The sequence below is a fragment of the Chrysemys picta genome, chromosome 22 (assembly GCF_011386835.1).
Source record: "Chrysemys picta bellii isolate R12L10 chromosome 22, ASM1138683v2, whole genome shotgun sequence".
Lineage (NCBI taxonomy): Eukaryota > Metazoa > Chordata > Testudines > Emydidae > Chrysemys > Chrysemys picta.
The window spans coordinates 21921614-21942364 of record NC_088812.1 but is presented as its reverse complement, the minus strand read 5'-3'; the positions used below and the strand labels follow the sequence as shown (position 1 = coordinate 21942364).

The following is a 20751-nucleotide window of genomic DNA, read 5'->3' as shown; positions in this document are numbered from 1 at the left end:
CTTTCTCCAATTTGTCCACATCTTTCCTGAAATGTGGTGCCCAGAACTGGACCCAACACTCCAGCTGAAGCCGTTATCAGTGCAGAACAGAGTGGAAGAATTGCTTCTGTTGCTGTCTCATTATTAATAATCGTGTTTATTACCAGAGTGCCTGGGGACCAACCAAGATCAGGGCCCCATTGTGCTAGGTACAAACAGAGGAGTAGCCAGTTCCTGCCCCAAGGAGCTGTCACTCTCAATCAAGTTGGTGCTGTTGGAAATAAACAAACAGCAAGAGAATTTCAGAAGAGCTGGTGGAGCTGAGCAGTGGCAGTAACCGTCTGCTGGAGGATCCAGGAGCCCTGATAGTCCTGGAGAAAGCTGGCCTGGCTCAAAGGGCACAAAATGAGCCCAAAGCAGCATTGGCACATCTGCATTAGGCCAGGTACTGCTTCCTTTGATACACTCCTCACACCCTCCCCTCCTCCTGTCTCCACTTCTCTGTCTGCACAGGATGCTGCTGATTTCTTCCAAGAGAAAATGGACAAAGTATGTGGCCTTCTCCCTCCTTTCCCCATTACCCCTGTAGCTCTCTCCTCCTTCTCTTCCGTCACAGAGACAGAAGTTTCTCACTGTTCTCCTCCTCTCACCCCTCCACCTGCCCCAGTGACCCCATCTAAAACCTGATCTCCCTTGCACCCATTCTCATCCCCTCCCCCGTGTCTATGGCTCTTCATTTGGCTCTGCAAATGCTGGAGGATCGTGTGGCCCACAACTGCAGCGTTCATGAGCTCAGCGCAGTGCTGGGTGGGCTCCATGCTTCCGTCAGAGATAGCAGACACTGAAAAGTGCTGCACGGGTTTGTGGGATTTTTTTTTAAACTGCAAGAATTAGGGGATACGGATGGCATTATAAGATAGAGAAAGTTGCATGCTGGGAACTTGACCTCTGGCTCCCAGAGATCCCTGGGTGACACATTTCTACCTCACAATACATTGCAAACATTTCTCAAAAGGCATTACATAGGGCGGTGGCCCACTGGGATACCTAGCCATGGTGCACCTCACTTTGCATCAGCACAAGCACTGCTAGTGAGTATGCGAAGCACCAATGCAAGCAGCCAAGCATGCACCCACCCGAGTGATAACTTTGGCGGCTCTACACCAAGTTAACTTGAGTTGACCAAAGTCCATAGTGTAGACATTAGATTGGACGCTCTTTGGGTCAGGAACTGTCTTTGTTCTGTGTTTGTACAGCATCTAACACAATGGGGTCTTGGTCCATGTCTGGAGCTCCCAGGCACTACCACAGTACACAAAATAAACAAGGCTATGATTCTGGCATGGACATTTTTAGTAAATTTCACAGCAGAGATGAGAGGGGAAAATGAAAAGTCAAGGAAAGGTCCCCGACATTCCTTCCTGGCCACAGGTTAGCCATGGGCTTTTCTCTTCAAGGCATTGCACAGGAAAAGGCATTTCCTGTGCTTGGTTTTCAGTGACCCAAATAAAGTCTGTGAAATCTTGAAAGGGGCTGCGGAGGGTTGGAGAGCGAGCCCAGTTCCTGTCCCGTGCAGCTGGGCCTGGTTCTGAGGGTTGCAACCTGTCACTCAGGTATGGTGTGCCTGCCAATCTTAGATGGAGATGGAGGGGCAGCTGGGGCAAACCTCAGTGGTGCTGTGACCTTGTGCAGTGGGACAGGAACTGCAGCTGAGGTGGGCTCACTCTCCAACACACACACACACACCCTGCCCCCCCTCCATTTCCAAAAGTTCACAGTCTTTATTAAAATTCACAATTTCTGTGACCACTGTGATGCTGGCAGGCCGGATACCAGCTCTTGCCCGGGCTGCAGGCATTAGCTAAGAACTGACAAATTCATAGCAGGAGACCAGACCAGGTCACCTGCATGTTAGTTTTGCTTAAAATAGGAATTAGTCTAATAGGAATGTGTTCAGAGTTTAGACTCTATGAAATGCTTGTAAGTTGCGTCGTGCATTAATCTCACTGGTAACTTCTATGTCCCATGTTATAAGGTAAGATTTCAGTGTTTGTGCTGTAACTGGAAACCCCCACAGTGAGGAGAGAAGTGTGAAATACTAGTTTGCTACACAAGGTGTCATTTCCTGGCCTGTACAAGAAGGCTCAAAGACACCAGACAAACAGTTGTGGAACATCAGAGGGCAAAAAACTTTATTGATTGCTTCTCCCTCCCTCCCCGCCCAGTGTACATGAACTTGTCCCATCACGTTGAACTGTGGGGGAGGGGAATAAAAATCCCTCACAAGAAGAAACGGCACCTTTGTGGCTGTTTGAACTCTGAAGGGCCAGAGATTTGAAACTGAAGCCAGAGATCCCCAGGGGCTGCCTCCTGGGGTGCCCTGAAAGACACTTTGAATTGACAGATCTCGACAATTCTGTCACTCTCAGGAGTTAGATGGTAACTCATTGGCTGTACATGTTCGCTTGCTTTGACCTGTAAATGATGCATTTATTGCTTTCCCCTAGTTAATAAACCTTTAGCTAGTTTATTCCAGGATTGGCTACAGGCGCCGTCTTTGGTATAAGATTTAGGGTACCAAGTGATCTGGGGTAGGTGACAGGTCTCTTGGGACTGGAAGCAACCTGAATGTGGTGTGATTTTTGGTGTAAGTGACCATTTATCCCTATGTCCAGTGTGTCTGGGTGGCAGGATAGACTTGAGAGTCTGAGGGGACTGCCTGACTCCATGGTACGACTGGTACAGTGATCCAGGAGTTCACAGTTGTTACTGACTTGGTGAAAGCTAATTAGAGAACACACCAGCACTTTGGGGGGTCTGCCCTATTGGTGACAGTCTGAAGTGGGCGCTCCTGGCCGTGAGCTGCTCCAGACAGCGTGACAACCACCATCACCTCTGTGCCAAAATCGTAGCCTTAATAATAAACATTAGCAAGGAGTGTTTGAAGGCGAGGAAGAGGAAATCCTGCATTTCATTTTATCTCAGCCCCTCTCCTCAGCTCCAGGCACTTCCCCAATGGCTGAAAGTCACAGCAACTCACCCCAAACAATGGAAACGAAAGAGGTGCCCTGTCCAGCCCGGCACTTGCCATCTGCACACCCCACGCACAACTGTATCGACCTCACCTCACCAGCCCCCACCTGCCCAAATACCTGGGGAAATACTGCAGTGGAGGACACGCCATGCTCTGCAGGGTGCACTCTGCTCCTGGGATCAGGCTGCCCCTTCACAGAGAGGCAGGCTGCCCTGGTGCGTATGGCAGGGGCCGAAAGAGTAAGCAATATGAGTTCAATTCCCAGCTCTGCTGCATTGTGACTAGGGACCAGTCACTTTATCTGTCTGGTCTCCAGCTCCCACCTGAAGGAGGGATAATAATCTACCCTGTCTGCGGCTCTGGCACAATGGGGCCCTGATCTTGGGGGCGCTGTGTGACGTGGCTGATACAATGCGGGCTCTGAGCTTGGTGGGGGTCTGGGCAGCACTGGCACAATTCTGATCCCAGTATGGTCCCTAGATGCTATTGTAACAATACAATGTAGGGAAAAACATGGGGAGGCAAACTTGGAAAGCTGCCTATAAGACTCCCCCCATAAAATGTCTGTGATATTGTATCCCCGTAGTTTGAGAAGCATTGTTTTCCTTCTCTGCCCTGCCCTCAATGGTGGGGTCCCTTTGGGGGAATGTTGGATTGCCCTGGACCAGCCCCCTCCAAGCACTGGTGATCTCGGAGCCTCCCTTGCCTGGTCACCTGGCTCAGAACAATTCCCCCTGCCTCCTACAAGAAGGGCGTGTCTCCTCTACAAGACCCCAGTGTTAGTCAATGGCTCCCCTCCATCAACCGGCTGACATTTTAAAGGGCTAGAGCTGTGTCCATGGCAGGGAAGGGGTTAACGGTGGGTGTATTCAGCACTCGCGGTTTGTGAAAGGGAAGGAGAGGCTGTGGCGTGTGTTGCAAACCCTGGTGCTGCACTCAGTCTGTGGTGGAGACGCTGCCGCCCGGGAGGAAGCTGCTTGACAGTGTGATGCAAACAGCGGCCAGTTACTGCAGGTACTAGAACAACTCCATGCAGCTGTCACAGATCGAAAGAGCCAAGATGCCACACGGGAGGCCAGGTAAACATGTGGGGACATGGGGACTGAACTTCTAGCTCATCCCTCTAAGGCAGCGGGTCTCAAACTGTGGGTCAGGACCCCATTTTTATGGGGTCACCGGGACCAGCATTAGCCTTGCTGGGACCTGGGGCTGAAACCGAAACTTGAGTGCATTATCTCGGAGCAGCGGGGCTCAGGCTCTGCCCCTGCCCAGGGTCACGTAGGAATTTTTGTTATCAGAAGAGGGTCGCAGTGCAGTGAAGTTTGAGAACCGCTGCTCTAAGGCGGGACAGAGAATCCTCTGCTTAGATGCCTGGCTGGTGGGTCTGGCTCACAGTCACACTGATTGCCAGGAATGTTCCCCCAGGTCAGATTGCAGGGACCTTGGAATTTCTGGGAATTTCCCCCCTTCCTCTGTAGCATGGGGTGTGGATCACCAGCTGGGATCATCTGGGCATGTCTCCCTACTCCCCGAATCAGAGAAATGTGAGGCTGGACGGGACCTCAAGACATCAGCCCCCTGTGCTGAGGCAGGACCAAGTAAACCCCTAGACCATTCCTGACAGGCATTTGTCCAACCTGTTCTTAGAACCCTCCAGCCGGGGATTGCACAGCCTCCCTCAGTGACCTAGTCCAGTGCTGAGCTGCCCTTACCGCTAGAAAGATTTTTCAAATATCTAATCTAAATCTCCCTGGCCACAGATTAAGCTGGTTGTTTCTTGTCCTACCTCAAGTGGATGCGGAGAACAACGGATCGTTGTCCTCCTTAGCAGGTCCCCCCCAGCCTTCTTTTTTCAAGACTAAGCCTGCCCAGTTTTTCTACTTTTCCACACAGGGCAGGTTTTCTAACCCTTTGATCATTTGTTTTGCTCTTCACTTGACTCTCTCCAATTTGTCCACATCTTTCTTAAAGCGCAGTGACCAGAACTGGACACCATTCGCCAGCTGAGGCCTCATCAGTGCTGATCATAGCAGGACAATTACCACCAGTGTCTTACATATGGGTAGAGGGGGAATATGGGGATAGATAGATAGATAGATAGATAGATAGATAGATAGATAGATAGATATGTAACCCTTCTGCCAGGTGGCGTCAGCAGCAACTAGGGCCAGGTTCAATATCTAGGGGGTTCCTCTTAACAATACAGAGCAGAACCAGCCCCCACTCAGTAATCTGGGAAAACCAAACACGAACCCTGAGCACCATTAAGAGGCAATACTTCCCCACTCACAAGCACTGAGTCTGTGTATAACGAAACAGAACTTTTATAAGAGAAAGGGAACCAAGCATTAGTTTGGGGAAACACTACAACCCCATTCAAAAGCATGTAATGATAAGCAAAGACGACCCCACAGTGCGATGGGCTGTGTCCTTTGCCTCAGTTTCCCACCTTGGGATGGGAAAGTCCAATGAATTAATGTCCCTTTACCACATTATTCCCTCCACTGCGCCCCACTCACAGGTGGCTGTCCTTGGTTAGCAAAGACCAAGAGTTCAGAGGTGGGTCATAGGGGGTCACTTCCCACCCCAGAAAGGGTGGTGGTGGGGGAGAATCAAGCAATGTCTCTGTGGTTGCTATGAGCCTCTGCAACTAGATGTCGACTACTGCTTCCGCTGCTTGTCTCTGCTGCTGCTGCTGCTGGTCGGCACTGCCACTTCTGTCATTCCATGGGCTGAGGTCACATGGCTTAATCCAGGGTGTTAGTGATTTCAGCTCTTACTGGTCTCTCCAGCTGTACAGCCTCTGCCTTGACTTTCATGTCACCACAGTCCTTACCCCACATTGAACGGCTTGTGTGTAAAACCCACCCCCCCTGAGTGATGTAAGTTACACCCACAGATTTGCCGGTGAACAGCGCTGTCAGCGGGAGACGCTCTCCCACCATCCTGGCTAGTGCCGTTTGTGGAAGGGGTTTTATGATGTCGACGGAGGAGCTCTCTCCCACCAGCATAGAGCAGCTACACAAGCGATCTTACAGCGGTACAGCCGCATCGGCACAGCCGCAAGCTCGCTAGTGTAGACATGGCCTAAGGCACAGCCCCCAGAGCTACTAACATTCAGTTCCTGTTACCCCTGAACAGAGAAATAAGGTCTCTCACTTGAAGCTAATTAGTTCAGTCTCTAAACCCTACCGAGTGAACCACCAGCGAGCATCTAGGACCCTCCTTTAGCCACACCTCCCACCCCAAACGCCGCTCCCACCTTTGCTCTCCTTCACAGGGCTTTGGCAGCCCTACCCCATGCTTAGCAAATGAGGTTCAGATTAGGGTGGTGCCTCACAGGCCAGACTAAGTACAGTTCTGCTGCCCTTTCTTCATACAATAAGGAGAAAAATATTTCATTACCCCTGCTCTCGACAGTAAAGTGAATTGTAACCCAACACCAGCCAAACGTGATCATTTTGGTCAAGCACTCCATCATGCTGCGCACCTGCACAGAGTAGACGCAAACACAGGCTGTTCCTGAAGTCTTTTCCCCCAGCTCATCACTAGATGTCAGTGGAGGGCTCGTTCAGACCCTGCTTACAGATAGATAGAGAGATAGATAGATACGGTGTATGAGGGTGAATAGATATAGGGAGGTGTATGGGAATAGATAGATGGATAGATAGATACGGTGTATGGGGGTGGATAGATATAGGAAGGTATATGGGGATAGATGGATAGATAGATAGATAGATAGATACGGTGTATGGGGGTGGATAGATATAGGGAGGTGTATGGGGATAGATAGATAGATTAGATAGATACGGTGTATGGGGGTGGATAGATATAGGAAGGTGTATGGGGATAGATAGATGAATACCTGGTTTAGCCAACTAAAATTACACTCTCCAGAGAGCACAGGTGAAGGGTTTGGGCAGAGGGAGGGTAAGTGAATCCTTAGAGGGCAAATTTTCAGCCCTGAGAACAAGGATTTTGCCCAGGGATTCCCATAAACATCCCTGGAGCTGTAGACACTCTCGCAGCCCAGGTCAGTGGTTGACTCTGTGGGCTGTGAACAGCTTTGATTGCCTTAGATTGGAAGCTCTTTGGGGCAGGGACCTGGGTCTATACAGCGCCTGGTGCAGTGAGGTCCCGGGCCACGGCTGGGGCTCCGGCGCATCTGCAATACAGATAAATAATAATAACAATGACAGCGAAAGCCAAAGCTGGGCTGGGAAGTGACTGAACCCAGCATCCAGGCCTGGGGAGGAGTCTGGGTTTTAAATGCTTTGTGATCCAGAATAGACAATAAAACAGGTCCACGGCTGTTCTAGAAAACCCTCTTTCTGCCTCTAGATTCGATGGGCAGTTTTGAGGATGACTGCGAGAGGGATTATGAGAACGTCGATCCCAATCAGCCACCATCCCAGCCTCAGATGCAGCCCCAGTGGCAAGCAAAGGCAGAGCCAGGTGGGTGACTCACTTGAGCTGCATCTCACAGAGCACGGGAGGTGTGTGGGTCACAGAATTGATGGGTCAGCACAATCGGGCTTGATGTCTGGGTTTGGCAAAGGGAAAAGCATTAATGTGAGGCTACAGATGGAAATGAAGAGCAATCGGCTCAGGCTCTCTGCAGACTCAGGCAGCCTCTCTGCATAAGTCACACCTGGGTCCTGTGTCCAGTGTTATCTCCGCTGCCAAAGGGGATTTGTTCAAAGGCAGTACGAGCAGTTGGATGCCCAACTCCCACTGCTCCCCCCAGTGGGAATTAGGTGCCCAGTTCCCACTTGTGCCTTTGAAAATCTCCCCGATGGTTTTATTTTTAAATGAAAGTTGAGGTTTCTGGAGCATGATGCAGCTGGGCCAAATCCTGCAGCCACTTCCATGGGTGCAGAATACCAAGGGCTGTGGCCTAGACACACCAGCTAGAGCTTAGAGGAGATGCTCAGGCTTGCAAAGGCGAGTTTAGCGGGTCCCCTGACTGGGCTGGACACAAATAATCCTTGTTCCAGGGAAACGATCCCATTAGAACTGAAACCCAGCCCCCTACAGCACTGCTGCCCTGCGTGGTGCTGGCATGCGTTCTCGGGCTCTGCCTGGCTCAGTGTCTCATGCTTGGGTGAGCAAATGGGGCATTTGCAGGAATTAAACTGATGACACCCCCCCAAGTCCCCTCCTTGGGCAAACAACCCAATGCACTCAGTGCTGTGGCGGTGGGTTCAATGTATGGATTGCAGAGGCAGTGAGAGAGATCTCCCCGGAGGCTCTCAGCACTTTGCCGGGTTAACTCTCAGCTCGACTCTAGTGTTTTTCATCAGTGGATCTCCAAGAGCTTTACAAATGAGAACAATAACATCATTGGCTTTAGTTGTGGCTTTTCTGGTGACGCCTGCGGTGGAGCGAACACCCCAGGGTCTGTCCCGGTCAGGAATCCACTAGGTGGTGTCATTTTCAGTTGCAGCTACAAGGGTAATAACTAGCAATGCTGGAGCCTTAAACGGCAGCTGTCAGCAATGACAGAGAGCCGGGGACATGGGAGTGCAGAGACCAAAGGCAGGAGAAAGGGAACCACTGCCCTGGCATGGCAGGGGGGAAATGGGAAGCACAGAGAGCCCCTGGCATGGAGTGGAATGGGGGACTTTGGTATGGGGGGAGAGGGAATGGGAGGCACACAGAGGCCCTGGCAGGTGGAGAAATGGGGGACCCTGGTATGGGGTGGTGGTGGGGGATTCACAGAGCCCCTGGCATGGGGAAAAATGGGGGACCCTGGTTGGGGGAAGGGGGATGGTGGGCATCCAGAGCACCTGGCTTGGGGGAAGGGGTGGGCAGTTGCTGGGGGATGGGAGGCTGGCACACAGGGATCCCTGGTGGGTGCCATGTGCTCTGTACAGAAGCTACCACGTCCAGGCCCCCTGGTTCCAGGAAACCCGCCCAGCTTGGTGGACGAGCCAACGTTGGCATCGGGCGCCTGCCATTGGCCTGGCACCGTCGGCGTGGGAGAGCTGTCCTGACTTGACTCAGAACTGGCACAGCCCCCCGAGGCAGCGTTTCCACTAGGAAAACTCCCGCTAACTAAGAGAGGGGGGCGTCCCTGTGGAGACAGGGCAGCTTGGAGCTTCCATCAATTAGCAGGTTGAGGTGAACCCCTGGCTCCCGTGGTTGCTACTTCAACCCACTGACCCATGGGAAAGCTCCAGGCTGCCTTCTCTCTGCTGGGGGCTTGTCTATGCTTCAGAGCCTGCAGCGATATAGCTGTGTCAGCCGAGTGCCCTAGGTCGGCCAGCTGGAGGTGTTCCTGGGCTGGCAGACACCACCTCCCCAAACGACATTAGCCACGCCCACAGGAGCATTCTTCTTTTCACGTGGTTGTGTCTACACTGGGGGTTTTGCTGGCATTGCTGTCGGCATGAGCACGTGTGTGGTTTTTGCACACTCCTAGCCAACATAGCTAAGCCGGTGAAGCTTTGTAGGGTAGATCAGGCCTTGGGCGTTACCCTGTTCTAGCTGTCACAAGGTAAGAACACTCCCTTTTTTTCCTAGCGAAGACAAAGGTGGATGTTCTGATTTTTGGTTTATTTGGGGTTTTCAACCCTGCTCCTAATCAATTGAAACTAACTGAAGAAAGCAGCTGTTAAGCTGAAATAAGTGTCTACACTGGTTTAATTAAAGCAGTTTAAATTCACATCTCTGCCGAAACCGATGTGCCTTTTTCATGCAGCTGAGCCCTTTGTAATCTGCTTAAGATACAGCTCTGTAAGATCCTCTTGAATTGACTCAAACATGTCTACACTAGGGGCTTGTCTGCACCTAAGTTGCACCAGTTTCATTTTACTAGATTTACAAACCGATTTAGTGCAAATCAATGATTTAGTGAACACTGAAATCAGTGCTGATAGCTGGTGTTAAGCCGATTTAAGAGTGTTCACACACAAAGCAGCCCCAGTTTAAATAAAGGGGAGTGAAATTGCACCTTCAGTTAAACCAGGGAAAGTTTTTGCATAGACCAGGCCCGGGTGAGTCACACCAGTTTAACACACTCACTTATGTGGATAAGGCCTCGAAGAGCTGGATTCTCAAAGGTGCTGAGTCCCCGCAGCGCCCATGGACCCCGGCAGGAGCGGAGAGTCATCAGTGCTTTCAAGGATTGGGACCGTAGCGTGGCAAACAAGCCCAAACACCATGGTGATGGGCTCGGGGTCCAATGGGGACAAAGAAGGCTCTGTTCTCTCCTCTTTACAGTTCACACCCCAGAGTGCACTCTCTGGTGCTGTGGGGGGCACCCACTAGACCCCACTAGACCCTCCTAGAGGGGGGAATAGAACCCAGGAGCCCTGGCTCCCAGCCCCATCTGCCCCTCCCCTCACTGGGGATAGAACCCAGGGGTCCTAACTCCCAGCCTCTCCCCCCACGTTCTAACCACTAGACCCCTCTCCCACTATCTTGCACATGTAGGTCATTCTCCTGCCCGTGGCTAGTGGCATGGGTAGAGATTACACCAGCTATTCTTCTGCTGACTTGTGCTCTAGCCGCTGATGTCGCTGTTCTTTGCAGCTGTCTCCACCCCGAAGGCAGCAGAGCAGAGAGGCTGTGGGAGAAAGTCCTTGGGCATCCTCTACGCCCTGGTGGGGGTGTCTCTGCTGGTGTCGACAGCCGCCTTCTTGCTCATGCTCCTGAAATGTAAGTGCTGGTCCCGGGCCTGCTGCCTGATGTGTCTGGATGGAGGCTCCAGGCAGCCATCTCTGCACCACGGAGGGGCAGGGAGGTGACAGAAGAACCTCCCGCATGCCAGTGCTGCATCCACGCACCCTGCAGGGGGAGGATCAGTGGCCTTGAGATGGACCCAAAGTGGGATCTAGATCCAGATCCGGATCAGAACTTTCACATAGTCCGGGTCACGTTCAGACCTGAAGAGGGTTTAGACAGGGGCTGATTTGCTTTGTCTCAGCACCTACGCTGCATAGAGGATAACAGCCTATTACTGCCACCAGCTGAGGGAGCCACTCCTTGACCTCACATGGCTGGAGCTGGGTGCTCATGGTACCAGGTTCAATCTCAACTGTAGAAGTGACTGTCCCACAAACCTGGGATGTTCCTTTCTCCCTCAAATCCTTCTTGTGACTGAGCTGAGCTGTAGGTGCTAGATCCTGGGTGTGAGTCAGGGTGACTAAGGCTTCCTGTAGCGGTGGTTTTGCTCTGGCCGAGCTGGTTTCTCACAGTGACAATTTCTTGTTTATTTCTTTACTTGGGATCCTGATTTCTCAAGATCCGATGGATGCAAAACAGGAACAAACACGTCCAGGCAACAATCTGAGGTGGGGGGGAGAGGAGGAGGGCTGTGTGTCTCAGTCCAGGACTCTGGGATCACAGCCCATGGCACACACGCTCCTCCCCTGAGCAGGAGGACAGGCTCCCCAGGGGCAGGAGGATGGGGCTCCTTAGGGGCCCGGGAAGGGGGGGTCGCTGTGGGAGGTGGGAGTGTGGGGGCTGGTGGAGAGGACTCAGAGCTCGGCTCTCACCTGGAGGGGAGACCAGGAAAATGGCGATTCGTCAAAACTGAAGCTTTTCAAAGAAACGGGTCAGTTTTGACTAAATGCTCCATGGGAAGGTCTGCCAGGGCCGTGGTGGAAGCTCTGGTCAGAAGCAGCGATAGGAAGTCCCACCCCATTCTGGGCATGGCCTGGGGCATGCAGTTGGGATGTGGGAGACCAAACCAGGCACAGCAGGGACGCAGACCTGGGTCTTTTACCACCCTGGTGAGTGGCCAAGCCAGGGGGCTCTAGGGTCAGTCACTCATGTGCATGTGCACACTCTCTCTCCTCCACCCCCGTCCCCCGAGAATGACTCTAGAGCTGGGCGTTCAGGGCACATGCCAGGGTGGTGGGGGACCGAGGTTCAAGTCCCTGCATTATCTGAGTCAGAGGCTTGGCCCTGGCTTTCCCATGCCCCTGGTTGGTGCCCTCTCCGCTGGGCCATGGGTTCTTCTGGGTCAGTCTTGGCTTCATTTTGCATTGGAATGAAAACAAATGTCAAAACCTTCCGTTCAGTTCAGCCCATTTCCTGCCATCCCCGGCACGGAGGCAGCACAATCGGCTGTGTCCAGACAGGAGTTTGGGAGGCCCCAGCTGGTGAGAGTGTGTAGCGCGGGCTGGGAGCTGGAGAACCACAGGGTCTGTTCCTGTTCTGCAGCCTCCTTGGCTGTGAGCGAGCAGCCGGCCGGGATACTCGTCGGGGCTGGCCTGGGCTGGGCTGCAGGATTAGCGGGATGTTACCAGCACGGATTCTGTGCCCTTGGGTGAGCTGCAGCCTGTGTTGCAGGGATCCCGTGCTGCCCGCATGGCTGGGAGGAGTTCCAGAAGAAATGCTACTTTTTCTCCCTTGAAAAGAATCCCTGGGAAATGGCCAGGAACTCGTGCAGCAGCCGCAGTGCAGACCTAGCTGTCATCAGCAGCCCGTGGCAGCAGGTAGGTCCCCATCCTCCTGCCCCTGGGGAGAGGCAGAACTGGGCGCAGTGCTGGGCCACGTGCCTGGGATCTCTCCTCCCAGGCCAAAACTGCTGCTGTAATCCCAGTGCTTGCAGACAGCTCCCCCAACCTGCTGGGCCCATGCTTTGCCGGCTCCGGATCCAGCCCAGCCTCCCCAGGGGGAGGAGGGCAGCTGCATTGCTTGACCCTGGGCCCTGTGCTGTGAGGACATTGCAGGGACTTACTGCCCTGCCCCAAGTCTCCTGGGCACAGCAGATGCTGCAGACGAGCGCCAGAGAAATCAGCAGAGGCTCGCTCTAGGGATTTCTGCCACAAAGCCCCAGCAGCGCCCTCCCACCCCTGCAAGCCCCACCAGCCCCTGCCTCCTGCAAGCCCCTCATCCCTCCCACAGCCACTGCAATCCCCTCTCAGCCCCTCAGCTCCTGCAATTCCAGAAGAGACATGACCCCACTTGCAGGCCCCTCACCCAACCACCCCCACCCATGCGGCCCCCAGTGGGGGTTATCCTCCAGTCCCCAGCCTTTGTGATCAGCTCTGCAGGGTGTGTGTGGCCAGAACCGTTCGGCATAGGTGCACATTGTTACCCAGAGACACTGCCAGGATCCAGACAGAGCCCCGTGACCAGATCCTATCTCGTTTACATCAGTGTAAATCCATAACCCCATAACCCCATTTCACCTCACAGCCCATTCCCAGTTGCAATGGCTGCTCGCTTCCACCCCTGCTCCCAGCTGGCTGTCTGGTCTGTGTGCCTGCAGGTGGGGTGGGGGGTTTCAGCACAACAGCTGGGCAAGGCAGGTGACAGAGGGCTGGGCAGGCCCCTTGGGACACGGGCCCCTGGTGGTTTGCAGAACTCCAGGTAGGAAACAAATTGCTGCTGCTTTGTGCTTCTCTCCCCCCACCCCCCTTAGGCATTCCTGACAGTGGGGATCAAATCCATTCACCACTGGATTGGCCTGAGCCACAAAGGCGCAGAAGGAAACTGGACGTGGGTGGATGGCTCACCGGTATCATACATGTGAGTAAGGCCATGTCTACACTACAAAGTTAAGTCGACTTATGTTAGTCTATGTACTGCCACCAGCAGTTACTGTGTTTATCATGTCCACACTGCCCTCCTGTCGGTGGTGTGTGGCCTCACCAGGAGCACTTGCACCGACTTAAGACGGGCAGTTTGGGGGGACTGAGAGCCTGGGAGGCACCCGGGCTCCAGCTGTGGGGACTCCAGCTGGGACCTCTGCAGAGAGCTCTCAGCCTGGCCTCTCAGCACCAGGCAGTGAGGCTCCAGCTGTCAGCACTGCTGGGGCTCACAGCCAGAGCACCCCCGCCCCCACTCAATTTCAAAACAGGGACCCTACCAGCAGTGAAATTGACATTTCTTGTCAATTTCACGGCTCCAGCAGTCAGCCACGCTGACAGCCAACAGGCAATGCAAGTAAAGCAGTGTCTATACAGACACTGCGTCGCCTGGACTATGTTGACCTAAGCCTTATGCCTCTCGTTGAGGTGGATTTACTAGGTTGGCGTAGCAGGTGAGTTACAGTGGTGAGAGGAACACTGTAGTGTGACACTTACATAATTAGGTCAACATAAGCTGCCTTACCTTTTACTCCTGGGGGAGCTCTGCACAAAAAAATTAAAAATTCTGTGCCAAAAATTTTAAAATTCTGTGCCAAAAATTTACAATTCTACAGACAGTAAATTAAAATTCTGCAAAATTCTGCACATTTTATTTGTCAAAATAACAGTATAATCACACCAGTTACAATTATTTTGGCAATTTATTTCAAAATACCTGTGAGCAAGTATGTCTGTAACAATACATGCAAAAAAAAAAAAAAAAGAGATTCAGGAAATGGTTAGGGGTTTTTTTGACAACTAGATTCCTTACTAAGCATATTAATACAGAACTTTGAGTAATTCATTTAAACTACAATACAGAACTGTATTTCCACACCTCTCAGAAGCAGTGCAAAGGCTTGGGGAAGTCAGGGGTAATGGAGGAGCTGAGGGAGAGGGAAGGAGCCCAGGAGTGAACCTGGAGGGTTGTTGGGTGTGGGTGGGAGAAGTATGAAACAGTTTCTTTTGGGAGTGGAGAAATTGTTAGGGAGTTGGGGCGCCTCCCCCATGCAGATGAGTCTCTCCCATTCAGTCAGGCACATCTGGCCCTGTCCCCATGTGTCACTGCACCCCCTGTCCCCGTGTGGCCCTAGAGCCCTCCTACCCCCAGTCCCCATGTGGTCTGGAGCCCCCCTCTCATTCAGCCTCTGGGTCAATGTTGTCACTTCACTAGCTCCTGAGCCCGTACCCCAGTCTGTCCCCTCACTAGTCCTTCTGAACCCCAGTCTATGACCCCCTGGCAGCACCGTGTGCCCCACTGTGCCTCCTAACTTGGCTCCACCGGCAGGCTGCTGTAACAAACGCAACCGGCTGCTAGCTGTTACTGCTGGCCAGACAGTTGTTCTGGTGGGCAAAAGGCGGAACTGCAGCACTTCTTGGGCAGAACGTATTTTCTGTGGGAGAAAAAAATTCTGCGCCAGACATGAATTCTGTGTGTGTGCAGTGATGCAGAATTCCCCCAGGAGTAAACTTGGTAGTGTAGACATGCCTGAGCATTCATTATCCTCTGCCTGCTTTCATCTGTCTCCTCGCCCTGCTTCCAAACCCAGCAGGGCCCTATACACTGCACCTCACTTACCCCCTCCCCTGGAGCAGGGGAGGTAGCTGGCCTCCTCCCACAAAGCAGTCTGGTCCCTCAGGCTGGTGAGAAGGGAATAGCCAACTGACTTCAGGCTGGCATGGCTGGGAACAAGCATTGTTACATGGCCCAGAGCTAGCAGGGGAGTCAATGGAGCGGGTTGAAAATTTTCCACTGAACAGTTCTTTTTATGGGAAATCAGGATTTTGACTCAACATTTTTTGCATCGTCTTGCAAAACATCTCGATTTTTGGTTGAAAAACATGCCCCAAAAGCAAAATATTTTGGGTGCAAGCGCAAATATTTTCCTTCAGAAATAATGCCCTGGTGCCTCATGGGACTTGTAGTTCAGTTACTGCATGTTCTCCCTTTCCATTATGGGCCAGCCTCCCCAGCCTGACTACAGCTCCCATGATGCTCTGCCTCTTTTCTCCAGCGGGAAGACCATAGTTCAATTGCTGTATGTCATCATTCTCCCCATGAGCTCCCAGCAGGATTACATCTCCCATGACGCATCATGGCCAGGGAGTCCCAGGATGCTCCACCTCTCCCCTCCAGAGGGAATACCATAGTGCACTGTGGGAGATGTAGTCCAGCCAGGGAGCCAGCCTTATGGAGGAGAATAGGACATGAGGCACCCAAACACGAGCTGGTCTCAGTTGTTCTCAGTGGAAGTGCCAGGTGCTCAGCACCAGGAAGTCTGGCTCTAACACACTGCGGTCCTGCAATAAACATTGGGTAGGATTACAGTGGGGAGGACAGGATTAGCACGGGGAGTGGGGACGAACGTGAGCTTTATTCATAGACACTGATCCGTGTGCAGTGCAGGGCAGCTCTGCTTTGAGCTGGGACCCTGAGGTAGCTGCACTCTGGGACAGACCATCCCTCCAAGACCCCAGACCAAGTAGGCTCAGGGGGAAGCACTGCAGAGTCAAAAGGGAGCTCATCACTCCATCTTGATCTTCCCCACTGATCCCAGTGCCTCCACCCCCTTCACCCTGCCCCCCCCCCCCATAAAAAAAATTGGCCAGATCTAATCAACAAATTTGTGTCAGATTCTCAAATGGAAAAAATTTCACCCAGCTCTAATGGGAATGGTTGTATGGGAGTGTCCCAGGAGAGACAGGTATAAGTTTATGGAGATAGATAGACAGCAGGTATCAAAGGCCAGGGGAGGCTAAACTTCCCCTAACCCAGGCTATGTTCTGTCCTGAGGCCCTCCCTGAAGCCAGCAGGGGCTCACAGAATCACAGGGTTGGAAGGGACCTCAGGAGGTCATCTAGTCCAACCCCCTGCTCAAAGCAGGACCAATCCCCAGACAACTTTTTACCCCAGTTCCCTAAATGGCCCCTCAAGGATTGAACTCATGATCCTGAGTTTAGCAGGCTAATTGTCAAACCACTGAGCTATCCCTTCCCCCAGCACCTGCCAGTGGCCTGGAGCTCGGGGCTCCGGCTGACAGCCAGGGGCTGGGGTGGCCAGGGCGGCTTGGGCTGGTCTGGGAGTCAGGCCAGCCAGCGCGGCTGGGGCAGGTCAGCCAGGGCTCCTCCAGCCGTGGGGGACATGGGGGTGGCTCGGGGCTCCGTTGGGCGGGGCCTTGGGTGGAAGGGGCGGGGACGTGAGGCTAGCCTTCCCGAAGTGGGGGTTCACCTGCCACCCATGGATAGATAGAAAGTGTGGGTATAGATGGGTGTGTATGGGGATAGATAGGTAGATTGCTAGATGGAAGAGTATGGGTGTATGGGATTGGTAGGAGGGTATGGGGATGGCTAGGTAGGGGAGTGGATGGGCACAGATAAGTAGATGTGAATGGGGACAGATAGGCAGATGGGAGTACATGGGGATGTATAATTCGGGAGGTGTGTGCTGGGATCGCTAGGCGGAGTGCCTGGGATGGATGGATAGATGTGTCATATGGGGGTAGATAGACAGGTATTGCAGTCTTCCCTTTCAGCAGTTGTGGGAAGTTGCTCTGTTGGATCATGTGGATCCATGATGGAGATGTTCCTGACTAGCGCGGATTCCCCAGGAGCTGCTCTGGCCACTGGAAATATTCCCCTCGTCTCTTTCAGATCTCGGTCTTCAGGGATCCCCAATGTTAAAACTCAGAAACGCTGCGTCCATCTCACAGGGGATGACAGAGGCAACTGGAGCGACGCAGATTGTGGGAATCACTATAACTTCATTTGTGAAAGAGCTGGGCCCTTTTGTGTGTAATTTTCACCTTTGAAAACATTTTGCCGTTTTGAGGTTTATTTTCTTTAAGCAGCCAATAAAAGCCAACAGATCCCTGGCTGCCTTCATGGGCTAGCTCTCCTCGCTGAACGCGACTGGGCTGAGTCAGAGCTACTGAATACGGTGAGATCTAGAGGACTTGCAACTGTCAACCTCCCTCCTAGCTGAGCAAAACCCAATGTCTAGCTGAGAGGCTGCCAGACCCGGGTCCTGCTCAGAGCTCTGCACTTGCTGTGCCACCTGGCACAGGTCATGTAAGATCCAGGCCAGGTGCTGAGTACCATTGACTGCCACTAAAGTCAGAAGTGGTCAGCCCCTGGCAAGATGAGACCCACAATCCCTCTGTTTCTTCCATCGCTCTCCAGAGTCCCTCGTTCCCACTAGGTTTAGTTCCCAGGGTACCGCACTAATTGGCTGTGCTGGCATTTAATTCTGAAGCCCAAAGGACTCTGCTTGTGAGGTTACAGGGAGTTCTGTGCACTGAGGGCAGGGATCCCCCAGCTGTTCCAGTTTCCTGCAGGAGTATCAGGTGCATCTCCCTAGCCAGTGGAGAGAACATCTATGTGCATCTGGGTTCAGCTCACTGGGCGCTCCCAACTCTGCAGAAATCCCTCTTCTACTGCAGTGAACAGTGCTCTAAGGGCCTGATCCTGGACACCCCCTGCTCGCCCCTGCCAGGCCCTGAGTACCTCCTGCCAGGGGCTGCCCAGAGCCAGCGGCACTAGACAGGATGAGGCTTTTATCCATCAGTGAGTCACGCACCTGAAGTCACACAGCAAGTCAGTGGAAGGATTGGGGAGAGAACCCAGGAATCCAGACACCCTCTCCTCATCCCCCACCCACTCTAAGTACTAGGCCTTGTCTACACTACAAAGTTTTGTCAGCAAAAGTTATGCTGCTTTAATTAAAATTGCTGTTTCATGTCCACACTAGCTCCTTGTGTCAGCAGAGTGCGTCCACTCTATCAGCTCTTGCATTGACAAAGAGAGCAGAGCACCATGGGTAGCTATCCCACTGTGCAACTGGCCGCAGGGTGCTTTGGGAAGGATTTGCAGTGCGTCATGGGGCAAGTACAGCATCACATGATGCAGGTTTCCCAATCCCATCCTTCTGGGATCATCCTGGTAGATTGTCAGCTGCTTTTTCAACTGAAGTGTGGGGGGCAGGGGAGGAGGAGTGGTGTGTCAGGGGTCGAGGAGACAGCAGGCCTATCCTGCAGCAGGGGGAGAGGGACACCTCCCCACACATCAGCCCCCGGCTCTGCTCAACACAGCAGTCACTCCTGACGCAGCCCGCTCTGCCTGTCTGCCTGCCTATGGTTCTGTGATTCCCTCCTGAGCAGCTCTGTGAGCTCTCCGTGCTGAGGAGTGTCAAAGCAGCGCAGCAGTTCCCCACTCCCGGCAGCAGCAGTCTGCCCGTGTTCCTAGTGCAGGGCAGAACAGGAGCATGCCACATGAATGATTTGCTCTTTGTTCCCCAAATGAGGCAGCACGCTCAGCTGTCAGTAGGGCGACCAGACAGCAACTGTGAAAAATTGGGACACGGGTGGGGGTAATAGGAGCCTATATAAGAAAAAGCCCCAAATATCGGGACTGTCCCTATAAAATCAGGACATGTGGTCACCCTAGCTGTCAGATACTTCCCGGTGCTTTGAAAGGGCAGCTTTTGCCGACAAAACTCTGTAGTGTAGACAAGGCCTTAGACCCCACTCCCCTCCCAGCATTGGGGAGAGAACCCAGGAGGCCTGACTCCACTCGAGCACTCTACATCATGCTGAGCATGGCCCTGCCACAACCTGTCTGTCTCTGGCCATTTGCCTGCACGTGGAGGCCACCCCACCCGGGCATCAGAGAAGGACAATGTGTGAGAGAGCCAATACCTGGGGGAAGAATCGAACAGTGGCACTGGTAGAGGGAATGGCCACACGGTGGCGCTGTTACTCTAGGACTGGGACCAAGCAGAGGGGCAGAGGCAACTATATATTAAAAAAAAAATAATGGAGATATCCCATCTCCTAGAACTGGAAGGAACCTTGAAAGGTCATCAAGTCCAGACCCCTGCCTTCACTAGCAGGACCAAGTACTGATTTTGCCCCAGATCCCCAAGAAGCCCCCTCAAGGATTGAACTCACAATGCTGGATTTAGCAGGCCAATGCTCAAACCACTGAGCTATCCCTCCTGCCCCCAAATATAGTTCCAGCTCCACTCCACATGGCTACACCTGACATGGGTCTGAATATCCAGGGGCTCCCTGGCCCCCAGCATCTTCAGAATGACCATTCTCCCAGCCCGTTGCTTTGCCCCATCTTTGCATCCCTCCACTGTGTCCCCCTTCCTCACACCAAATACCAGCTGCTCTTCTTCGCCCTCAGCTAGAGCAAGGGGAAATTCTCTAGCAAAATCTTTTTTTCTGGGAAAACCGAAGATCCGGCGACTGGGCGAATTTGAGTCGTTTCGCTGAATTGTTGGGTTTGGGGGCGTGGAATTGGCAAAAGTTGAAATATTGGTCATTGCAGTTGGAAATGACTTTTTGGTCACCCAGTTCCTTGGACTGTATTTTAAAAAAATCAAAACCAATAAAAAACCATTGAAATCTCAATGAAACGGTCCTCTGGATGGAGGCCGGGGGGAGGGGAGCCTATGAAGGTTGTATGAGGAACTCTGGGCACTTCACATTCATCACCCAGCTGAGAGGGGTGGAGACCAGGTGACAGGCTGTGAAAATCATCATGCAGCAGTTTGCGACCCGCAGTCCCACGCACTGGACTGTTTGCTGGGGTGGAGAACCCTGTGTAGAATGGCAACAGATTGCGCGTTGCCACAGAGAAAGCAATTCATTATTCAGAGAGCTGTAGATGGTAAAACTAGGAGGGACCATTAGGCCATCCTGCCTGACGTCCTGCATAGGGCAGGCCAGAGATGGCAGCCAGGGGTCCCGGCATCCAGCCCAGAACTTCTGGTTAGTGGGACCATATCTTTTAGAAAGAGACACCCATGCCTTATTTAAAGACTCCAACTCAGAACATAAGAACAGCCAGACTGGATCAGCCCAATGGTCCATCTAGCCCAGTGTCCTGTCTGCCAACAGTGGCTGGATACTTCAGAGGGAATGAACAGAATGGGGCAACCATCGAGTGATACATCCCCTGTCGTCCAGTCCCAGCTTCTAGCAGACGAGGCTTAGGGACACCCAGAGCACAGGGTTTCCTCCCTGACAATCTTGGCTAATAGTCATTCATGGACTTATCCTCCAGGAATGTATCTATTTCTTTTTTGAACCCAGTTATTCTTTTGTCCTTCACAATAGCCCCTGGCAATGAGTTCCACAGACTGACTGT

General features: G+C 52.8%; 1 protein-coding gene across 2 annotated transcripts; it reads left to right on the top strand.

Moving 5' to 3' along the window:
* Positions 1-3920: 3920 nt before the first annotated feature.
* LOC101945359 (C-type lectin domain family 4 member F-like) lies at positions 3921-20017 on the top strand. 2 transcript variants are annotated; one of them, XM_024113445.3, is made up of 6 exons: positions 3921-4092; positions 7355-7468; positions 10550-10675; positions 12314-12459; positions 13392-13498; positions 17251-20017. In XM_024113445.3, exons 1-6 carry the CDS (start codon positions 4044-4046, stop codon positions 17393-17395), a joined length of 687 nt encoding a protein of 228 aa, XP_023969213.2. In that variant the 5' UTR covers positions 3921-4043; the 3' UTR covers positions 17396-20017. The 2 variants fall into 2 exon arrangements, with proteins under 2 accessions (XP_023969213.2, XP_065432023.1); XM_065575951.1 differs by having other exon boundaries at positions 3944-4027.
* The last annotated feature ends 734 nt before the right edge of the window (positions 20018-20751 follow it).